This window comes from Cydia splendana, chromosome 15, assembly GCF_910591565.1.
Source record: "Cydia splendana chromosome 15, ilCydSple1.2, whole genome shotgun sequence".
Taxonomy (NCBI): Eukaryota; Metazoa; Arthropoda; class Insecta; order Lepidoptera; family Tortricidae; genus Cydia; species Cydia splendana.
The window spans coordinates 3,346,044-3,367,359 of record NC_085974.1 but is presented as its reverse complement, the minus strand read 5'-3'; the positions used below and the strand labels follow the sequence as shown (position 1 = coordinate 3,367,359).

At 39.7% G+C, this 21,316-nt stretch overlaps 2 protein-coding genes across 3 annotated transcripts in view; one reads left to right on the top strand and one right to left on the bottom strand.

Moving 5' to 3' along the window:
- The window catches only part of LOC134797442 (uncharacterized), a 240,657-nt gene that overhangs the window by 203,387 nt on the left and 15,954 nt on the right, over positions 1-21,316 (top strand). For both annotated transcript variants that reach the window (XM_063769683.1, XM_063769682.1), the window contains exon 3: positions 3,676-3,763. In XM_063769683.1, coding sequence (XP_063625753.1) covers positions 3,676-3,763 — 88 coding nt within the window. The remainder of the gene's footprint in view (positions 1-3,675; positions 3,764-21,316) is intronic.
- The window catches only part of LOC134797432 (S-adenosylmethionine decarboxylase proenzyme), a 439,106-nt gene continuing 431,141 nt past the window's right edge, over positions 13,352-21,316 (bottom strand). The window contains exon 9 of the mRNA XM_063769666.1: positions 13,352-13,363. The gene's annotated coding sequence lies outside the window, so the exon portion shown is untranslated. The remainder of the gene's footprint in view (positions 13,364-21,316) is intronic.

Genomic DNA, 21,316 nt, shown 5'->3' with positions numbered 1-21,316 from the left:
ATTTAGTTCTGAAATATAGTAGGCACTAGTATGGTTAACGAGTCCTAAGGTTTATTTCATGCACTGGTAGCATGGTAGTATACTGGTTTAGCTGTGAAGTAATACATCGAGATACTACCCCACGCGCCCACCGCCTTTAGGACCATCGGTAATCGATATATATATAAATAAATATATGTACATATAAATAAATAAACAAGAATTGCTCGTTTAAGGGTATTAGATTAGCTTGGCTAAAAGGTGTTCTTTACAGGTTCAAAGACCTATCACAAGAATCCTCGTTCAATTTCTCTATTTCCTTTATTTTGCGATCCTGAGCAGACTGCCAGTAGGTACAGCTTGTAGGAGGTATTTCCAAGGCTCTATTTCCCGTACGTAGTCGGCAGTTAAGAGCCTATCCCCTGTGGTCAGCGTCTTTACGAGCAACCTGCCCTGTCTAAGTCTCTAAATTTTGCAATAATATTAATATGAAGTTCCCCATGGCTCCACCATTAAAAAAAACTGAATGGTAATAAAATTATTTAACTTGCACATGAAACTACACGAGAATCAGTAAAGTTAAGATTGACCTATAGAGGAAAACACCAGCCCACCAACATACGATAACGATCAAACGGTCAAATCTATGCAAAAAAAGTTTTCGTTTGCAGCTTAAATAGTTATTTTAGTAAAATAGGCATAAAACATATGGTAAATATTGACTGATGATTTCTTTTTTTCTGTTTTTCTTTCACTAATAAAGTGCCGACTAAACGGCCATTTTTGCCGACTACAAATGTGGCCGGATAGTCGGCTTTCCCGACTAGTCCGTACATCCCTACTTTTTACACCTTTTAAAAACATTCGACCATGCTTGCAATGATTAATTTCACGGTAAATGTCGGATGAGCTAACCAGCTGGCAAAATTTGTAATTTCGTTGTCCTAAAACTAGTAGCGCGGTTACTAGACAGAAAAGTTTGAATTTATCTTCGATATTTTTGGATGATATGGGCCTAAAATACCTTTTGAATGTCTATAAGCTATTCGAAGTGGCACCGTTAATGATCTAAACTAGTTAAAATGTATATTATCTGATTCTGAAAGTAGTAGTACCTAACAAGGTCACGCCGATGCCACGCCGATAGCGCAGCGTCGGTGGCGGCGGCGCGAAAATTTCGTCGGCGGCGGCGGCGCGCCGGCGCGGCGCTCATATCTACCACACATTAAGTTTAATGCGACAATGGCCTTTTGTATCGCCAAGCAATAAATCAAAGGACCCAAAGGATCGCCCTGTTGAGCCCCAACTTGCGACAAGATTAAGCTGTCCTTGAGATACAAGTTGCTAGCAATTGTATATTACATATGTGATAAATAAATCAAATCATATCGATCATATGATGACTCTTATGCGTGTCACCAGCATCATACGAGAAATCATAAAATACGCAATTATAATCGTGATATGAACCTGCTATTTTCTTGACTTTAGTTCATTGATTAAATTGACAATCAAGAGAGTATTGATGTAAAACAAAATGCGTTCTACAAAAAAGCTGTGCGATAAAATATCAAATAATAACCTGAGATCCAGAAACTAGATCTTGTTTAAATTTACGATAAATCGTTATCACAGCTAACACCGCAATAACAAAAATGATGCTAATTTGTTTAACAGCATAAGGATCTTTAAATTATACCTCTGACACTATCTACTGTATCTACTCACTACGCAACATGGAATAAGACACGATAGGTATCAAAATTTCCCACGCCGATTATACGCCGGTCAAATTCATCGGCGGCGGCGGCGTGGAAAAATCGTCGGCGGCGGCGGCGCGGCGGCGCGGCGCACATGTCTAGTTCATACTAAGAAATGTCAATTTAGTCTACCGAATAAAAAAAACCGGGCAAGTGCGAGTCGGACTCGCGCACGAAGGGTTCCGTACCATAATGCAAAAAAAAAACGAAAAAAAAGCAAAAAAAAAACGGTCACCCATCCAAGTACTGACCACTCCCGACGTTGCTTAACTTTGGTCAAAAATCACGTTTGTTGTATGGGAGCCCCATTTAAATCTTTATTTTATTCTGTTTTTAGTATTTGTTGTTATAGCGGCAACAGAAATACATCATCTGTGAAAATTTCAACTGTCTAGCTATCACGGTTTGTGAGATACAGCCTGGTGACAGACGGACGGACGGACGGACGGACGGACGGACAGCGAAGTCTTAGTAATAGGGTCCCGTTTTACCCTTTGGGTACGGAACCCTAAAAATAGACTTTACTAGACATGAGGTCAAATTGTTTATAGGATTTTTAAAGGATCGACGTATATTAGGCTCCAATAACTGCTTAATAAGCGGGCTGTATGCTTGTTTGCCACCGACTCTATATATATATAACAACATACGTGAAAAGTTCACCTCCATCCTTAGCGGGCCTTAATTCGGCGCCATAATGAGGTGTTCGCGGATAATTTAAACGTTGTGTGACAATTAGCGGTCCCGGCAAGCAGTGCGGTTTGTGCTGACAGAAATAATAGTGTGGCAAACTGTAGCCCTATACATGACATGTAACGTTTTAAAGAATCTGTGTATATGTATAGATTTCAATAACATTTTAGCATCAAGACTACGCTTGTTGTTCACCGACGCGCTGTATATAACAATATATTAAGTTGACCTCCATCCTCAGCGGGCCTTAATTCGGCGCCATAATGAGGTGTTCGCGGATAATTTAAACGTTGTGTGACTATTAGCGGTCCCGGCAAGCACTGCGGTTTGTGCTGACAGAACAGAATAATAGTGTGGCAATCTTTAATTACATTTAAACCCATAATAGTTATTTGTTTTACAAGGGGGCAAAGTTGTTGTTTAACCGCTCGTGCTAATATTGATACCCGAGCAAGCGAAAGATTCCAAAATTGAACCACGAGCACAGCGAGTGGTTCGAAAAATGGAATCTTGAGCGTTGCGAGGGTTTCAAAGCACGAGGGTTAAACAATATTTGCCCCCGAGTGAAACACAATATTTTTCACCACACTTACCCGAAGCAAATATTAAATGTAAAATATCAAACAAAATCAAACCAAATCAAATCCAAATGATTGTTATTAAATATTTATCATCCAAAATCATCATTTAAAAGTCAATTCTACCAGCAAACATAAGAAAACAACTCAAGATTTGCATTTGATTACTTTGCCTCACATGTGAATAAAATGCAACTTTGCTATCAGTTTTTGAAGTGCAAAGTAAGCCTTTCCTAGCTGGTGTGGTGAAAATATAGTTGTAAACGTTTGTCGAAAGTTGTTCAAGAGTTTTTTTTAACTTAGAAAATTTTAGAAACTATAATTCAATTATTATTGTCAATATTATTTACTTTTATCATGGAGATATTCAACTGCAGTAGCATTAATTACTGTTGCGGCTATGTTGTTGCCGCTATACCGTTCAATTTCCTTGGTAAACTGAGTGACGGAATGAACCATGAATCCAGTAGGTACCTATATAACTGGTGACAGACAGACGGACGGACAGCGGAGTTTTAGTAATAGGGCCCCGTTTTTACCCTTTGGGTACGGAACCATAAAAAGTTTATTTCATTACTCCCACGCCATTATTACTACGTAATTGAATCACAATGTCTGTTGTATCTCCTGTCTCGGAACTTAATCTCACATTCTGTTTGTTACAGGCGTACAGTCCGACGGGCTTCGAGAAATACGGCTACACGTGTACAGTCGCGGATTTCAGAGTCAACTTCTCCGTTTGGGACACGTCGGGTGAGTGACCGATCGTTACCTTTGTGTTATGTGCTCCCTTAGCGCCACTTGCACCATTCCAGTAACCCCGGGTTTACCGGTTAAACCTGGAGTTACCATGGTTACCAGTACAATTTGACACTAAATTAACGGTTTAACCGCTAAACTTCGGATTAGTGGGATGGTGCAAGTGGCCCTTACAGATTATAAATGAGTTCGAGCGAGATTTTTGAGTGAGTTTACGTATTTGCTAGTGAATAAGGTCACGTTACTCGTGGTAATGGTACTTTTATAGCTGCATTGACATTGATGTATACTAGCGGTAAAAATTTCGAAGTCCACTATAGAGTAAATCATCGGATTTAGGCAATTTTGACATTCGGATGTCAACTACAGTTGCATTAAGGTGACAGTCCATTTCCAACGACAGCTGCACTACCGTTCATTTTACTATGGAAATTGACTATAACACCGACGCGTTCGTACTAGTAGTGCAGCTGCGGTCAGAAATTGAACGAGGCCATTGAACCAGCGCAAGGCATAAGTTAAAATCCACGCCGAACCGGCTGGAAGGCTTAATTTTACATTTGGTCTTCGAGCCGGATTTGTAAAAATTCGGGCTCACTTTGTCGGCGCCTCGGCAAATCTCACCCGTTTCTTTCATTTTATCATTGCGGTTTCATTTCATACCAATTTGGGGGAAATATTTATTTTTAGGTCACATTTTTTAATATTTTATATATTATTATATTGACTGGGGATTTTGTTTTATTTCATTTCATTTTCCATACATTCCATCTTTATTCGTCGCGGGTTTTTGAAATTCAATTTGTCATAAATTTATTTTATTGGTTTTGACATCTTAAATTAAAACAGTTTTGGTTGCTAAGTTACCATATCGCTAGGTTCAGATACTATAGGGTTATTTCGTCTTGTTAGGTAACTGCTATACTAGCCTAGTGGTTGTAGTAGTTGCTTACTATTACTGAGGTCGAGGGTTCGATCCTCAGCAAAGGTGGGATATTTGTATTTTTCTAAACATTTATATTTCCAGTGAAAGCGGTATAGAGCATTATTTATCGGTATTTAATGCTATTTCGGTACATGAATAAATTTTTCAGGGGTTCTAAACATTTTCTTTCAAAGTTTGCGGAATAAATATTTCATAATATATATTGAAGTTAGCGGTAAAAACTCAATATATTATTACAAAGTGCGGTTTAATGATTTATTGCGGTGCGGTACGTTAATTAAAAATAACGTATAATTGTAATTTGTAGTTTTCATGGTGTGGTTCTTGTTCGGATTCGGGATCCTATTGATTATATTTATTTGGATTTCGTTATCGAATACCAACGTAAACATGGCGGCAGCTAGGCGGATACAGTTGCTGCAGATGAAATATCATACAGCATGTCGTAGTATGGATGTGTTGGGTGGATTGGCTCGTAATCCCGAATTGTCTTCGGAACAAGAAAGTGATTTTCTCGTGCGGTTTCAAGATTTAGAGAAAGTTTATGAGGCATTTACGGAAATGTTTTATGAACTTCAGCTCTCTGCTGCGGATATAGAGAGCTTTGATTTAGAAAGTCATCTTCAGGAGTACGAGGCGTACAACAAGAAATATTATTTTATAAAACAACGCCATTTAGGGTTGACTAATTTGAACGCTTCAGCTAACGCGGACAATAGCTGTAGCAGCGGTAACGGTAATGACAATCCTAAGAGCGCGCGGAATAGGGCAGTTCTCCCTAAAGTCAAACTTCCTACCTTTGCGGGACAGGTGGAAGAGTTTGTTCCCTTTATGGAATTGTTCCAATCTTTGGTGGGCAATGATACCACTTTGTCGGATACTGAAAAAATGTATTATTTGGCGGGGTCGCTTTTAGGTGAACCAAAGTCCTTGACCCAGCATTTGTCGGTCACAGGGGACAATTTTTCGGTTGCGATAGATTTGTTAAATGCACGGTATAACAACAAAAGGTTGTTGGCGGATCGTTTGTTGCACAATTTGTTAAGTGCACCTCATGTCACCACTAAGGGGGCAAGTGGTTTAAAAATGTTTTTAAATACTTTGATTGAAAACACAAAAGCTTTGGAAAAGATGCAGTTTCCTGTTGATTCGTGGTGCTATTTGCTGTTTTATATTAATTTTCGAAAGTTAGACGGCAACTTGAAGAAACATTTTGAAGACAAGCACGCCGATAAAGAGTTACCCACATTCTCGGACCTTATAAAGTTTTTGGAAACCGAAATACGGATTTTGGAATCCAGTGCGGAGCCACAGGCCGGTACGTCAGCGGAAAGGCGTAGTGAAAGTGGACAGAGCCATGCGGTAAAGGCTCATGCGGCATTTGAGGGTGCGGGTTCGACGCCGTCGTGTCGACTGTGCGGAAAAAGCGGACACTTCATTGCTAGGTGTGATAAATTCTTGGAGATGAAACCTGCGGCTAGGAAGCGTCAGGTGGTATCTCTTAGATTGTGCTTCAAGTGTTTGAATGGTCACAACATTAACCAGTGCACTTATAACAAGAACTGTTACAAGTGTAATTCGGCTAAACACCATTATTTATTACATTTCGATCTTCCGGCAACTGGTTCAGATTGTGAACAACGTTTGACTTCAAACAATGTTGCTACAAGTGGGAAGGCTCACAGTGCTACCTTGTCCTCTCCAAGTGCTCCTATTGTGAGTGCACCTTTGGCCAGCGGCAACCCAGGAAGTGCGGTCCCTGGAGTCACTGGGCTAATGGCATCACAGGCCAACAAACCAGATAGGTATCAGCGGAAGGTGCTACTTGCAACGGCAATAATAAGAGTACTGGACAGCAGCGGAAGCTTCCACGAGGCGCGGGCCTTACTGGATGGAGGCAGCGAGAGCACATTTATATCGGAGGCTTGCGTGCAGAAGTTGGGCTTAAAACGGTTTAAGTCTGACGTCCCAATCACAGGACTGAACTGTACTCCTATAAGCGGTTGTAGGGGGACAGTTAACCTAACCATGGCACCTAGGCTGACGGATCAGCCTGTGCTAGTGACCACGGCTACAGTCTTAAATGAAGTTACCTATGACTTGCCTGGATATTCGTTGCCGGCCCAATTAGCGGATAATTATCGAGGACTGTATCTTGCGGATGAACAGTTCTTTGTCAGTCGACAGATTGATATTTTAATAGGCGAAGATCTACTTGGTGATATTGTACTCAGCGGACGCATTAAAATCAAGGATCACATTCCACGGGTGACGAAAACGGTGTTCGGCTACGTGCTGTCAGGCCCAGCCACTATAACGACTTCTTTATCTGATGCCCCGGAGAATGTAAATTACCATTAGCCACGAAGCGGTTCTTGGCTATGGAAAAGCGGTTCCTCGCGAAGGGGAATCGAGTTCACCAATTGTGAATTGCGGTTTAGATAGTCTGGAGACATTTACCTTCAGAAATGAACCCTGCTGATGTCGCGAATTGCGGTTGTCGCGCATCAGTGCTCCTTGAGCACCCTTTATGTTGGGGGTCTTCATTAGTTGTCAGGTGATGCGGAGACCTGGCCCAGGAATAAAATGGATAATGCGGAAGATCCATTACCTGGATTGCGGAAGATGAAGGTAAATGTTCGGGTCTTAGTCGGGATTGTTGACAAAGATAATATTTTAACGTTCACTGTTTTAACGCGGTTTAGTAGGTTGAATATGTTATAGGCGGTCGTAGCATATTGTTTCCGGTTTGTCAGCAATGCCATGAATTTGTCTGAAAGTCTGATAGGGGTATTGACAGTCTCAGAGCGACGGTTCGCTTTGCAGCGGTTAATTAAATTGGTTCAGCAGGAGGAGTTTGCGGATGACGTCCACTGCTTGACCAAGAATAAGGTTTTCTCGCGGCTTTGACGCGATTCACATCTCGACGCGGTATGCTGAGTGTGATAAGTTCAAATTGCGGAAGTAATTATCTGGGTGCAAATAAGTATTTGGATTATGTGCGGAGATATTTGGCTTCTCAGGAAGTACAGCAAGGGCTTAGCGACGGCGCGGCCAAGCTATCTCATTTCGGTGGTCTATTTGAGGCGACCGTAAAATCGGCTACCTATACCATTATTGCGGCGTGTCATAGGTCACAGGTTTTGACGTTCGACGAATTGGTAACGGTATTTACCAGGTTTAGAAGCGGTTCTTAATTTTTTTGTCGTCCGTTATGCCCGTTGTCCCAAGATCCTCATGAACTTGAGGTCTTGACGCTTGCTCATCTATTTATAGTTAGGCCTTTGCTTTACTTTTTTAAACTTTACTTTAGTTAAAATCCACGCCGAACCGGCTGGAAGGCTTAATTTTACATTTGGTGAGCCCGAATTTTTACAAATCCGGCTCGAAGGACCACAAATGTAAAATTAAGCCTTCCAGCCGGTTCGGCGTGGATTTTAACTTATGCCTTGCGCTGGTTCAATGGCCTCGCCAAGACTACACCCGTTTCATATGAAGGGTGGAAAAAACACAAAATATAAGATAAATAAATAAGAACCCTACACTCACCCCCCTGTGTCGTGGTGCAGGTCCTCCGCAATCAATGTATTCCGCAGTTCTTCCGAAATTAATAATTTTACGCGACAAATTGTCCGCACCGATCGTTTGCCTTTTTATTGACAGATTTTCTTCTTCTGTTTTTTCTTCTTTCCCCAAATGACAATATATATATAAAAAGGTGGGAATGAAATGAGGTGAAACTATGCATTAAAAACTAAACAGGAATGTTACCCTTACTGTTGCGACATTACTGCTGCGGCATTAATGCCGCCGCTGATAGCAATTTCCTTGATAAAATGTGTGACGGATTGAATATCATAATCGCGGCAAATGCGGCGGCGAACGTCACTCATTCTATCAAGCAAATTGACAGATATAGCGTCTACGTCAAGACCGCAGCAGTAATGTCGCAACAGTAATGCATATACCATCTGAACGTCACCCTAAAGGTGACAGTCCATTTCCAACGACAGCAGCACTACCATTCATTTTACTATGCAAATTGACAATAACACCGACGCGTTTGTACTAGTAGTGCAGCTGCGGTCAGAAATGGACTGTCACCTTAAAGGTGACAGTCCCTTTCCAACGACAGCAGCACTACCATTTATTTTACTATGCAAATTGACAATAACACCGACGCGTTTGTACTAGTAGTGCAGCTGCGGTCAGAAATGGAATGTTACCCTAATGGTGTCATTCGTTGGAAACAGTATTCTAGTTCGTTGCAGTCCAACAGTGGACACGAATGTGCTGAGAAGAGTTCAAACTTATCTGGTCGAAACTTACCCGGATTCAAATCAAAGTATTTGTAAAGAGCCTTGGACACAATCGAACCTACATCCAACGACCGAATTAAATTCTTGGCCGTTACCGAGGCCGTAAACTTCAAATGAGATGCCCTTCTGCTGTTTACTAGGGTTAATAATTGATGAGTAGGGTCCAGACTTTAGAGGGTCTTAGTGCCGGCCTTGAAGCACGTCCGATATTTTGGGTTTATGAGGGTAATGATCAGTTAAGTGACAATGGTAGGGCCGTAAATACAAGTACCTACCTAAAGATACGTGGCTGATGCGGGATAAGTGTAACTGGCCTTCATAACGGGCCCTGTAATTACGAGTTCATACATTTGCTACTTGCGTTTAGTCAAAGTTTAGTGGCAAAAGCGTTTTTCCCTAAAGTTTGACACTAATTGCCCTATCTGGATGCAAAACGCACCATTTGTCATGCCTACAGGATTGTGTGCTTTGGCGAGATAACGCAGGCCTGGATAGGTCTGTACCTACCTGTACGGTTACCATCAGTTTGTCACTGACATAAACGCCGTCGAGAACGTAATTTACTTTCTATACATCCCGTTTGCACTAATATGCGAGTGCGAGCGAGATGTATAGAAAGTAAATTACGTTCTCGACGGCGTTTATGTCAGTGACAAACTGATGGTAACCGTACTGAAGTGTACTTTGTATTAGCAAAGAGAATTTGAAATAGAGGAATATTGTCAAAGTAAATTATGTAGTCAGTAGGTACATTTAGTGCCACCTTTCGACACAAATGATTAACACTTTTAGAACGCCATGTGACTTTGATCCTTAATAGGCCAAAGATATGGTGCCATCTTTTCGAGCGATGTCGAGCCTTTCGCCTACTCTCGACTAGATGGCGATACTTTTTGACATTTAACAAATTTAACACATATCAGTGAAAAAATAAAAGGGATAAGTTCGCCTTTGTACTTCTTACTAATTGTATGTTATTTTTAATATGTCTTTTTGTACAATAAAGAGTTTACTACTACTACTACTAAAATAAGGATCAAAGTCAAATGGCGTTCTAAATGTGTTAATCATTTGTGTCGAAAGATGGTAGAAAAACGTACTGACGACATAATTACTTTGACAATATTCCTCTAGTCTAAATTCTCTTTGGTATTAGTCAATACCTGACCGCTGGTGGCCTAGCGGAAGGAAATATAAAGTTCGGAGAATCTTTTGCGCTGTGAACTATTCTTTGCAGAAACAGAAAGAACACTAACAGTATGTCGGATCAGAATTTATTCACTATTATTTATGACGAATACAATGTGTGAAACCTTTACGAGCACGTGACGGCTTTACGGGTACAATCGCGCTCGTAAATATGTACAGTCGTAAACGAACTGGCTGTATAGTTTATTAGTTCGGTTTATTATGTGATCGCGTTGGGAAGCCGTTTTGAAATTGTGGTGAAGTGTACCGGCTGTTTGAAAAATAAAAGATTGCGAGCTTTATTGTGGAATTTAAACTATTTAAAGGATGACTCACGCTAGACTGAATCGGGCCTGGGCCGAGGCGTCCGACATGTCATTTTCTATGACGGCTGATCGGTGATCACGTGGTGATTTTCATAGAAAACGAAGCGCCGGAAGCTCCGTCCCGGCCTCGGTCCGGTCTAGCGTGATTAGGGTTGCCAGATCGAAAGGCGCTATTATCGGGAAACAATATAAATTTTTCGGGATTTAGGGCCTTAAGTCGGGAAAAATAATACATTCAAATTAAAGTAATTGTATTAAAAACAAACGATTTTTTACATTATTGGCACTACGTCAGCTCGCTCGCTCGACGACAGTTCGGAACTTGAAATTATTGTTTTAAAACGTGAAGCTGTTTTTCAGGACAGTTTTCACTTTGTCGGGAATCGGGAACACATGCTAAAAATCGGGAGAATCCCGCCAAATCCCGACCATCTGGCAACCCTAAGCGTGATTCATGCTTATTACAAACTGACGCCAGCCGTAATAATAATAGGACATAAGGTCCCGTAATAAATCACTACACCTTCGAAAGCAAAGTCCCCCGCGCCTGTCTGTGTGTATGTATGTTCGCGATAAACTCAAGAACTACTGAACGGATTTTCATGCGGCTTTCACCTATCAATAGAGTGATTCTTAAAGAATTTTTAAGGTTTTTTGTGTAACCCGCGCGAAGCCGGGGTGGGGCGCTAGTATCAAATAATCGTGTTTAGTAAGAGAGCAAGGCTTTCTTTCAGAATGTATGAATTGACCATGTGAACCGACAAATTTAGGACATATGTGGCATTCCATCACAGAAGGGTCCTTATGCTTCAAGTACAATAAGGTCCTTGCCATCTGAAATTCCAACAGAAATTCTGATAAAAAGGTCCTTATTGCACATGAAGCATAAGGGACCCTTCTCTGATGGAAAGCCACATTTTCTTTTCCCTAGTGGTAATTGGGGTTGCCAACTTTTTTTTGGTGGATATAGTATTTTCCAGAATAAGGAATAAAAATATAGTACATTCCAAAAAAATATAGTACTTTCAGATAAAATACTAAACATGAGTGTAATATACGTTTATTCGGAAATATAGTATTTTAGCGTACTATATATTTTTCCAAAAGTACAGTACAGAGAGCCAAGATATAGTACAATACTATATAATATAGTACGGTTGGCAACCCTAGTCGTAATACTGAAGTATAAAAAACATAGTATAAGCGAGAATAGCGTACCTAAGCGCATTTTCCGATATCGGATCGGAGCTGACAAATTCCACACATTACACTCCTGAAAGAAAACGCCAGCGATGAAATTTGAAAAACCTTCAGTTTAGAAGTCTTGCAACGTTTCACATCCTTCATAAACCGTCTAGACGTTTATTTTATTCAGTTCCTTGGGGAATAACGTTGCATTCTAACGTATAATACGTACATATACGTGTATGTTCACAGGAAAATATACCTTAGTGCAGGGTACTCTAGCTAGTACATGCCAATTCGAGTTTTGGTCATTCGATATGTTTCCGATATGATACTGATGGAATAACTAAGACTCGAATTAGCCCGTAAGTCTAAGCTAAGTTTGCACCGAATAAAACGAAGTAAGGTAGGTAATGTCAATATAAACGTCATATAAGTATATTAAGTATTGCGAATGCCATGCAAGGTTAAATAGTGGCACAGAATAAATAATAGTACTAGGTACAGAAGACTCGGTCTCTAACAAAACGCGTCTGTTAGGATCAGGACAGATATGGCCGCTAGGTGGCGACAGCGCCACGCGCGGTTTATGGCTAGCCACCAAAATTGGTGTGGAACGGATGTACTTTTAGCTACCTGTAGCAAAGCGACGAAATCGCGGAGTGAGCCACGCCTGGTAAGGTAGGTAATATCAATATAAACGTCATATATTGCGAATGCCATGCAAGGTTAGCTTGGTCCGACTCTATTCCAATAGTGGTGCCGATATTTGGCAAGATTTCAGGCGATAATCATCATCATCATCATCAGGCTATAGTAGTCCACTGCTGGACATAGCCCTCCCCTAAAGAGCGCCATAGCGCCCTGTCTTCAGCTTGCCGCATCCAGCATCTGCCTGCAGTCTTTCGCAGATCGTCATCTCACCTGGTCGGAGGCGATAATCATATTTAAAAAAAAATTTTTTTTTTTTTTAGGTCAATTACATACATAGGATAAACATTAATTTCACTTAAGAACTAAGAAATAAACTATCAGTAAACTCTAATACTATAAATTACAACTAAACCTAAACTAACCTATAAAAACTAATCAAATAACCCACCTCGTATCGCCCCCCGCGCAAAGGTGCCCATCACACTTGCTGCGTTACCGCGTTGAACCGCGATGGACAACCTTTAAATTAATTCATTTCTAAAGTTGTGATCAGTACGGTTACCATCAGTTTGTCACTGACATAAACGCCGTCGAGAACGTAATTTACTTTCTATACATCCCGTTTGCACTAATATGCGAGTGCGAGCGAGATGTATAGAAAGTAAATTACGTTCTCGACGGCGTTTATGTCAGTGACAAACTGATGGTAACCGTACTGGTGATGGTATTTACGTAAATAAAGCGGCATTTTTTTGTTAAACCATTATACAAATGACACGTTTTGGCACGTTTTTCCCGTTAAGCCTCGATCCATCACTGTTCGGCGCGTGTTCGTCGCTCACCTGCGGCGATAGCACGGTCGCATTTTTATCGGTTATCACCATGCCTGTCACTTTCTAACTAGTGTGTAAGTGCGAAAGTGACGGGCATAGTGACAGGCGATAAAAATAGAACCATGCTGCGCCCGCTGATGTCTCTGTAAGGCAATAAATGGCGGAATCACGCAATTTCTTAGGCTCTTTCTACTCGGTATCTAAAATCTTAAGCTGCAGATTTTGGTTAGGTTGAGAGAACACATAATCTGTGATTCTTATCATATACAATATTAAATGAATATCGGCAACATTCCGGTATGTAGGTACTCCTCTATATAATGATCTAGATTTCCACAGGTTCAGATCACTGAATTTGTGTGTATGTTTGCAACCGGCTGACATTAGTACTTGAGTGGCGCGATAGATGACGCTGATTGTTGAGGAATTCACTGAGTTAGGTACACGGGCGTTTGTTATTTGATATGTGGTTCAAGCGGAGGCACGGACACCTCATGGTCTAATAAAACATGGTCTTCTATTCCCAGAGTGACACAGGCCTACGTCACAATAACATGGCCGCTATATATAGCGCTATCGCATATTATCATATAGCGCTGTCGCATGATGACGTAGGCTTGTGTCAGTTAGGTGACCTAGAAAAGACGGGAATAGAGTACCAGGCGGAGTATATTATTATACCATGGGACACCTAAATAAATATATTTCAATTATTTAAAATAAATTGACATATACCTAAAGAACGAGTCAATCACATTTTGAGAGTCGAATGTATAGGCCAGTGGTGGGCAAAGTACGGCCCGCGGGCCATCTGCGGCCCGCGAATGGATTTTATCCGGCCTGCCGCCGGTCGTATGAAATAATTAGAATATAGGCTATATGGCACTGGCCCACGATTATCACAAATCAAAATAAATTTTGGCTACAATTCTGGCCCTCCACTTAAATTTCCTAAACTTTGCCCCCCCCATGAAGAAAGTTTGCCCACCACTGGTATAGGCTATACAATCTACTACACGTTTCGAGGACCTTAAGAGCCAACGGGAGTGGTCATTTCTCCATACAAACGTACTCCTCGTTTTCCTCCGTGGTTTTTGAAACTAGAGCAATGATTTTTTTCAACACAGATTAATATTGTCAATATCTGTGTCGGACCGTTTTGCTCTTTTTGATATTTTTGTTTTTTAAGGCGCTAGAGCCCTTCAAAAATGGCCAAAATGGTCTAATTGACTATGCCGCAATGAGAGGCGTGGCATTCAAAACTGATATCAATTAGCCAAAAAAGCAAAACGGTCCGACACAGATAATTTCATAATCATTTAGATTTCCAAATTTGGTTACGATTGGTTAAGTTTTGGAGGAGGAAACAGAGGAGTACGAAACCTCGAATTTTGAGATTTTTACGCAGGATTTTTCGCCTTGTCCTTATCGCACTACTTTTAGGTGCCGCTTCCGTTAGCGAGACGGGTATATTTACCTAAAATATGTATTTAAAACTCAGCTCCTGTTTCGTCTTAACCATAATTATATTTTGAGCAAGTGTTTTTATTAGGGTTCCGTACCCAAAGGGTAAAAACGGGATCCTATTACTAAGACTCCACTGTCCGTCTGTCCGTCTGTCTGTCACCAGGTTGTATCTCATGAACCGTGATAGCTGGACAGTTGAAATTTTCACAGATTATATATTTTTGCCGCTATAACAACAAATACTAAAAAGTACGGAACCCTCGGTGGGTGACTCCGACTCAATTCGCACTTGTCCGATTTTTAGTTTTTCAGTTATCTGACAACCATATAATAATATGTAAGTATTATGTTATTTGCACTCAAATAGTTACGAATTCTACATTCTAAAAGCAATGATTAATTTAATATCAAATCAAATATTAACAAAACTTGATTCGAATATGAAACTCACATCAAACATGTCCCACAAGAGACATCGATAAGTCGATAACTACATTCCGAAGTCGGACAGCCAAGTTTTCGAGTTGCAATGTGACCCGATTCTATTTTCCCGCATTGCTATCGTCCGCAATTGCTTTGATTTTGTTACGTTTCCAATATGAAATATTATGTTTATCTGCGGCTACAATGTGTTACGTATAAGTAAAGTTTTAGGTTGTTTGGATTCGAGTAACGCACTTACCTACCCTACCCCACTACGTAAGTCTGGTGACATGTTTAGATATATATAGTTATATCTAATGCGTTTTTAACGCTTGAAATGAGGAAGCGTTGCGCTGGTTGGCCTAGCGGTAAGAGCGTGCGACCTGCAATCTGGAGGTCGCGGGTTCAAACCCCGGCTCGTACCAATGAGTTTTTCGGAACTTATGTGCGAAATATCATTTGATATTTACCAGTTGCTTTTCGGTGAAGGAAAACAACGTAAGAAAACCGGAATAATCCCAATAAGGCTAAGTTTCCCCTCTGGGTTGGTAGGTCACATGGCAGTCGCTTTCGTAAAAACTAGTGCCTATGGCAATTCTTGGGGTTAGTTGTCAAGCGAACCCCAGGCTCCCATGAGCCGTGGCATAATGCCGGGACAACGCGAGGAAGATGATGATGAAATACGTACCTACGTACGTAAGTAGAATAATAGCTATGTATCTATATACAGGTACTTTCGCTTCGTACGTTAAAGGTAAGTATATAGGTATTAGAATTTGAACTTGAATTTGAAGAGAACTTGTTTGGCAGTTCATTAGGTCTGTTTAAGAAAACTGTATATTCTTTATTGAAGTAAAGTAAGTGTGAAATGTTGCAAGCAACCGGATACTTGTAATTTGAGTCTTTTCTCTTTTACATATATTCTATTTTTATGTAATTGGGTACTATAAGTTAACACTAATTTTATACATTTGTAAATTATCTTTGTAAATTAGGGAACTATAGGTCTATACCGAAATTAATTTGTAGCTACTAGCTAAGTTGCTCATATGTTTATATTAAGACTGTTTGTTTCTCAATAAAAAAAAAAAAAACAAAATAGAATATTGGAACTATTGGAAGTACCAGAATTTCAAGAACAGTACTTATAGGTCAAGATTTCATGGCCGTATCTCCATGGTGACCGAGTATTAGTTTAGCACCTGTGCATACAAACTTCTGTGCAAGGGGGTACCTCTTGTTTGCAGCTGACTGTACCTACGAATACTCAAATTTACTCGGCTCGCCCGACGTCACAGAGGCATAGAGCGTGTCACACATCAGGGATATTGGTGGCTGAATCACTGGCCCGACTGTTTTGTGTTTACGGGTCGGACATTGAGTGTACACAGTTGAAGACAGAGAAATGGGTACACCAATACAATTTCGAGTTTTCTAACTTTGAGTGAAGATATCAGGGTCAAAAACTTACCGGAAAATATAATTATTAACGATATGGGTACATTCCATAATACTTGAGCATAAAACAGTTTTTAAAAAGTAGAAAGTTTGATCTGATCATGCCGATTATTATTTCCATTAAGATATTAGGTTCCATCAAGAAAATTAGGCGTAAGGGTCAACGCACAAAATAAAGACATTGTCGAGGTTAAATGTGACGTTCCACGGGAAAAGGTACCTTATGAGGGTTTTTAGTTTCGGAGATATTAAATGTTTTGTAAAGAGGTGAAAAATGCTCAATTTTTTTTTATTGTGTGATCTGAAACCTTAATGCGTAACGTTTGTTTACCTGTTTTTATTTTTGTTATAAGTTAGTTATAAGCCTAGTAATGTCGTCTCAGAGTTTAGTAGAAAAGGTACCTTATGGAAAAAAGATTGAAAATTCCCAAAAAAACTAGTCAATACGGGAAAAGAAGTTTGGTAGAGAACTGTATTAGCATTCTGCAAAACTAATTTGATAATTTCAGTTCTGGTTGGAGCGCCTCGCAAATATTATAACCGTACATAGACCGACATCACAAATCCAAGTAGACTGCTATTATACCAAAGTTACTCTCGTCAAGTCTTTCTTAACTAGAATAATCTTCATTTGGTTTGCTGAAAAATGCCAATACCCGACGCATTACCTTATGGAATATCTGAGGTCATTGAACCTCAATGCCGCTTATCTTCAATAGCAACCGAAATATATTATTGATAAGAAATAGACGATTTATACCATCTTAACCCCAAAATATTATTAGTTTATCCTAACTGTTCCATCATCATCATGCCTCATCATGTAACTTGACCACAAGGTACCTTTTCATTACATACAAATTATTGGTCTTTTTTAAGATTATTATGACGAAGAAATAATTAAATTGGGGGCAGTTTAATGTAAATTAATATTTTCTATTCATAAAAGATAAACTATAATATGATTGATATTTTGTAGTGATGTATTATTAGATTTATTTCCATAAGGTACCTTTTCGTAAATGTATGGAGCAAATACTGTTATTGTTATGTAAGTTTAAAGTGGCATAAGGGGTTAAATATAGTATTTAGTTGGGGTTTTAGGATTTATTTCATTTGAATGACAGAATTTGTTTCATATGTGCTCAGAAAAATTGATTGTGTGTCACATTAAAAGTAAAAATATTCAATTTTGTGATTTTATATGAAAAAGTCAGAAAATACATTTTCACCTCTAAATCGGTATTGTTTTTTGCTTAAACTGTCTGTCAGTGTCGTTTTCTAATAGATAAAATTTAAATCTTGAGAGCTCATTGCAATCAATCGTGAAAATGAAATAAAACTTTATTTTCAAGAGATTGGTTAGTATACACATAAATCAGTCGATATCAAAAGTTTCTATTTGCATTACAGAACAAGTCGCAATATTTTTTTAATCTCAGATATATAAGGCATTATTATTTGTAGTCAACTATGTAACTTACTTCAGGAACATAGTTTTTTAGGCGGCTAAACTTAAAACTTCTCTATCGTAAAGTTGCTCATTTCACAACATTATTTTCAAAAAATCATATCTCTGTAACTACGCAACCTAGAAGGTTGATCTTTTATGTTATCGATAGCTTATTTATTGTAGATTACTGGGGTATGCATAACTCCATACCCGCCATAAGGTACCTTTGACCGTGGGACGTCACAAATATTTTCGAAGTGCGCTAACTTTCGGAATGGCGAGTGTCAGGTTTCATGTCACTCTCGAATGTTAACAAAACACTAATCGACTGTAGTTTACTCACTTAACGTCATCGAGTAGTTATCGAATGTTTTGCTTCCAAAACACTAGGCCGCTTTTAATAAAAAATGTAACACAAAATTAAGCCAGATTGAATTGTCGGCCAGTGCAAATGTACGTTTCAGTTTACATAAGTATAGTTACAGCGCATCCTTTTCAATTCCCGAAACATTGTGTTCATGTTCAACACCTATTATAATCTGACCTACAGTTTCGTAACAACTCCATGTAATAAAAGTCTGGTTTATATTGGTAGTTAAAGCTGGTGAGCTTTGTAGGTAACAGTCTAAGAGCGGTATTCGAACTCTAGATACTTGTGATTGGTCCAATAAGTTATTGATTGTTTAAATGTCAACTTTTAACAATCATATTTATATAGATTCTTCAACCGATCAAGCATCTACACGGACTGGATCACGACCTGGAATTGAACTTTTGGCCCCCCCAACTTTGATGCTGGCCAAATTTTCCCAATGGACAGAAGCCATAAGAACTAAAAACTGAACTGAACTTAACAATCATATTATTGCCGACTTCACAACACAGTTTGTAATGCCATTAAATTTACGACCATTCCGGTCTTCAGCACTTCCATTTCCCCACATATCCCAGTGTAAATGCAAATACTTAACGCAACTCCGATACCTAAATATACCACAGATTCCACACATATATTCAAATCGTGAGCATGTATTCTGCATCTCACATAGCAATGTAATGGAATATCAGAGGCATGAGAGCTCGTTGAGTTGAGTATTGTTTACCTCCACATCCTGCAGTATAAGTTGAAGCGTACGTCGAAATTCACTTAAAACTTTGAACCGTCGAGTATTGAACCCGGGACTGTTCCAATGAGGTTCCAATAGCCTAATAGCTGTTTCCCACACAATAGTTTTTTGCGGGTACGGTTTTTTGCAGGATCCCGTTTTAGTAGTATAGGTGCTAATATAGTAACTTTCACACGAGGATTCTGTTTGCGGAATACTACATACTACACTTGCATACTACAGAAGACTGGATCCTTCAAATACCGTACCCGCAAAAAACTGGACGTCAGTGGGAAACAGCTCTAAACTGCCGACGCCGCTGGAGCTAGGGACTAGGACTGTGGACGGGGGTTGGAGAATCTTGAGGGAGTTGGAGTCAGAACGTGTGCTTTTTATGGCGTATAATGGAAGTGACATGAGTACATTACAAATTCGCTATCCTAAATTAATTTATTTTGATTACAGCGCCATCTATGAACTGTCTCTGGAACTACGTACCCTTGTTGGATGCGTAACAGGTCGATTATCGATAAGCTATGTAGGGTTCTTTAATTTGTATAAACTTACACATGGAGTCTTACAAACAGGTATTTTTTTCTGTAGATACCTGTAAGGTACAGTATAAATAAATAAATAAATAAATAAATAAATAAATAAATATTAGGGGACATCTTACACAGATCAACCTAGCCCCAAACTAAGCAACGCTTGTACTATGGGTGCTAAGCGAAGATATACATACTTATATAGATAAATACATACTTACATACATAGAAATCAACCATGACTCAGGAACAAATATTAGTGTTCATCACACAAATAAATGCCCTTACTGGGATTCGAACCCAGGACCATCGGCTTCGCAGGCAGGGTCACTATCCACTAGGCCAGACCGGTCGTCAAAAATGATTATGATAACATCCCAACCTTATCCGTAGGTATTGATCTTAACTGATTTCTTCTTCACCTTATATTTATAGCCTGTCCGATTTGATCTTAGAAAACCGGACAGACTAACTATACACTGGTTCATCCTAAAACTCGACTCGCGCGCCTAGCAATTCTGTTGGAACATGGACTGTCCTCAATTATTGACTTTGCAACTACCGCAGTTGCTGCATGTTGAATGCACGGCAGACATGCAGTTAACGTTTTAGAACTCTCCTGTTGGCTGAGCGACAATGGAACACATTATTACAATCTCTGTCTGTAGCCTTACACACACTCACACACAAAACACACACACACACACACACACACACACACACACACACATACACACACACCACACACACCACACACACACACACACACACACACACACACACACACACACACACAGAGACACACACACACACACACACACACACACACACACACACACTTCTTTCTTTGAATTACATAATTTCTTTAACTATGAGTACTATGACCTATTATAGATTACTTTTTTTACCTACCACGGCTACCACGTGACAGTAAGGACAAATTGTGTAAATTGAAATAAAAACATTGCCTGTCCCCATCTCTAAACGATAACTCACACTAGAACGGTCCGACCCCGGGCCGAGTGTTATCGGTGATCACATGATGCTTTCTATAGAAAACTGAAGTGTCGGACGCCTCGGCCCGGACCTCCTGCGTTAGTCATCCTTAACCTTTTAACCGCCATAGAATTTTTCATCGAGCGTGCTCGTGTCGCCGGCGGTAGTACACAAAGTTTTGTCGTATTTATCATACCGCGGCGAAATGAGCCGGATTTGTATGTCTCATGTATCAGTCTACAGCGGTTAAAAGGTTAACGAGTTTACTTTTCAAGAGTGAAAAGTGAGATGAACAAATTAAAAGAAGGCCGCCTTCTGTAGGGTAATTGAGCGTTGCTTTTATTTTTTGCCATTTTTATTATTGTGACCTTTTTTGCCACTTTTGTGTTATTTTTAGTCAGGATCGCGAGCCCTTTTCATCCTTATAGGAGAAAAAAAATTCCATACATTTTTCAAACTTTCCTTTTTGTTACCGCCATACAAAGTATATGGGGAAATGGTAACACAATAGGAAAAAAACTCTGGGACATTTTTTTATCCCATCAGGATCGAAAGAGCTCGTGATTCTGAGTAGAAATAACACAAAAGTGGCAATAAAGGTCACAATATTGAAAAATGGCAAAAAATAAAAGAAACGCTCAATTATAA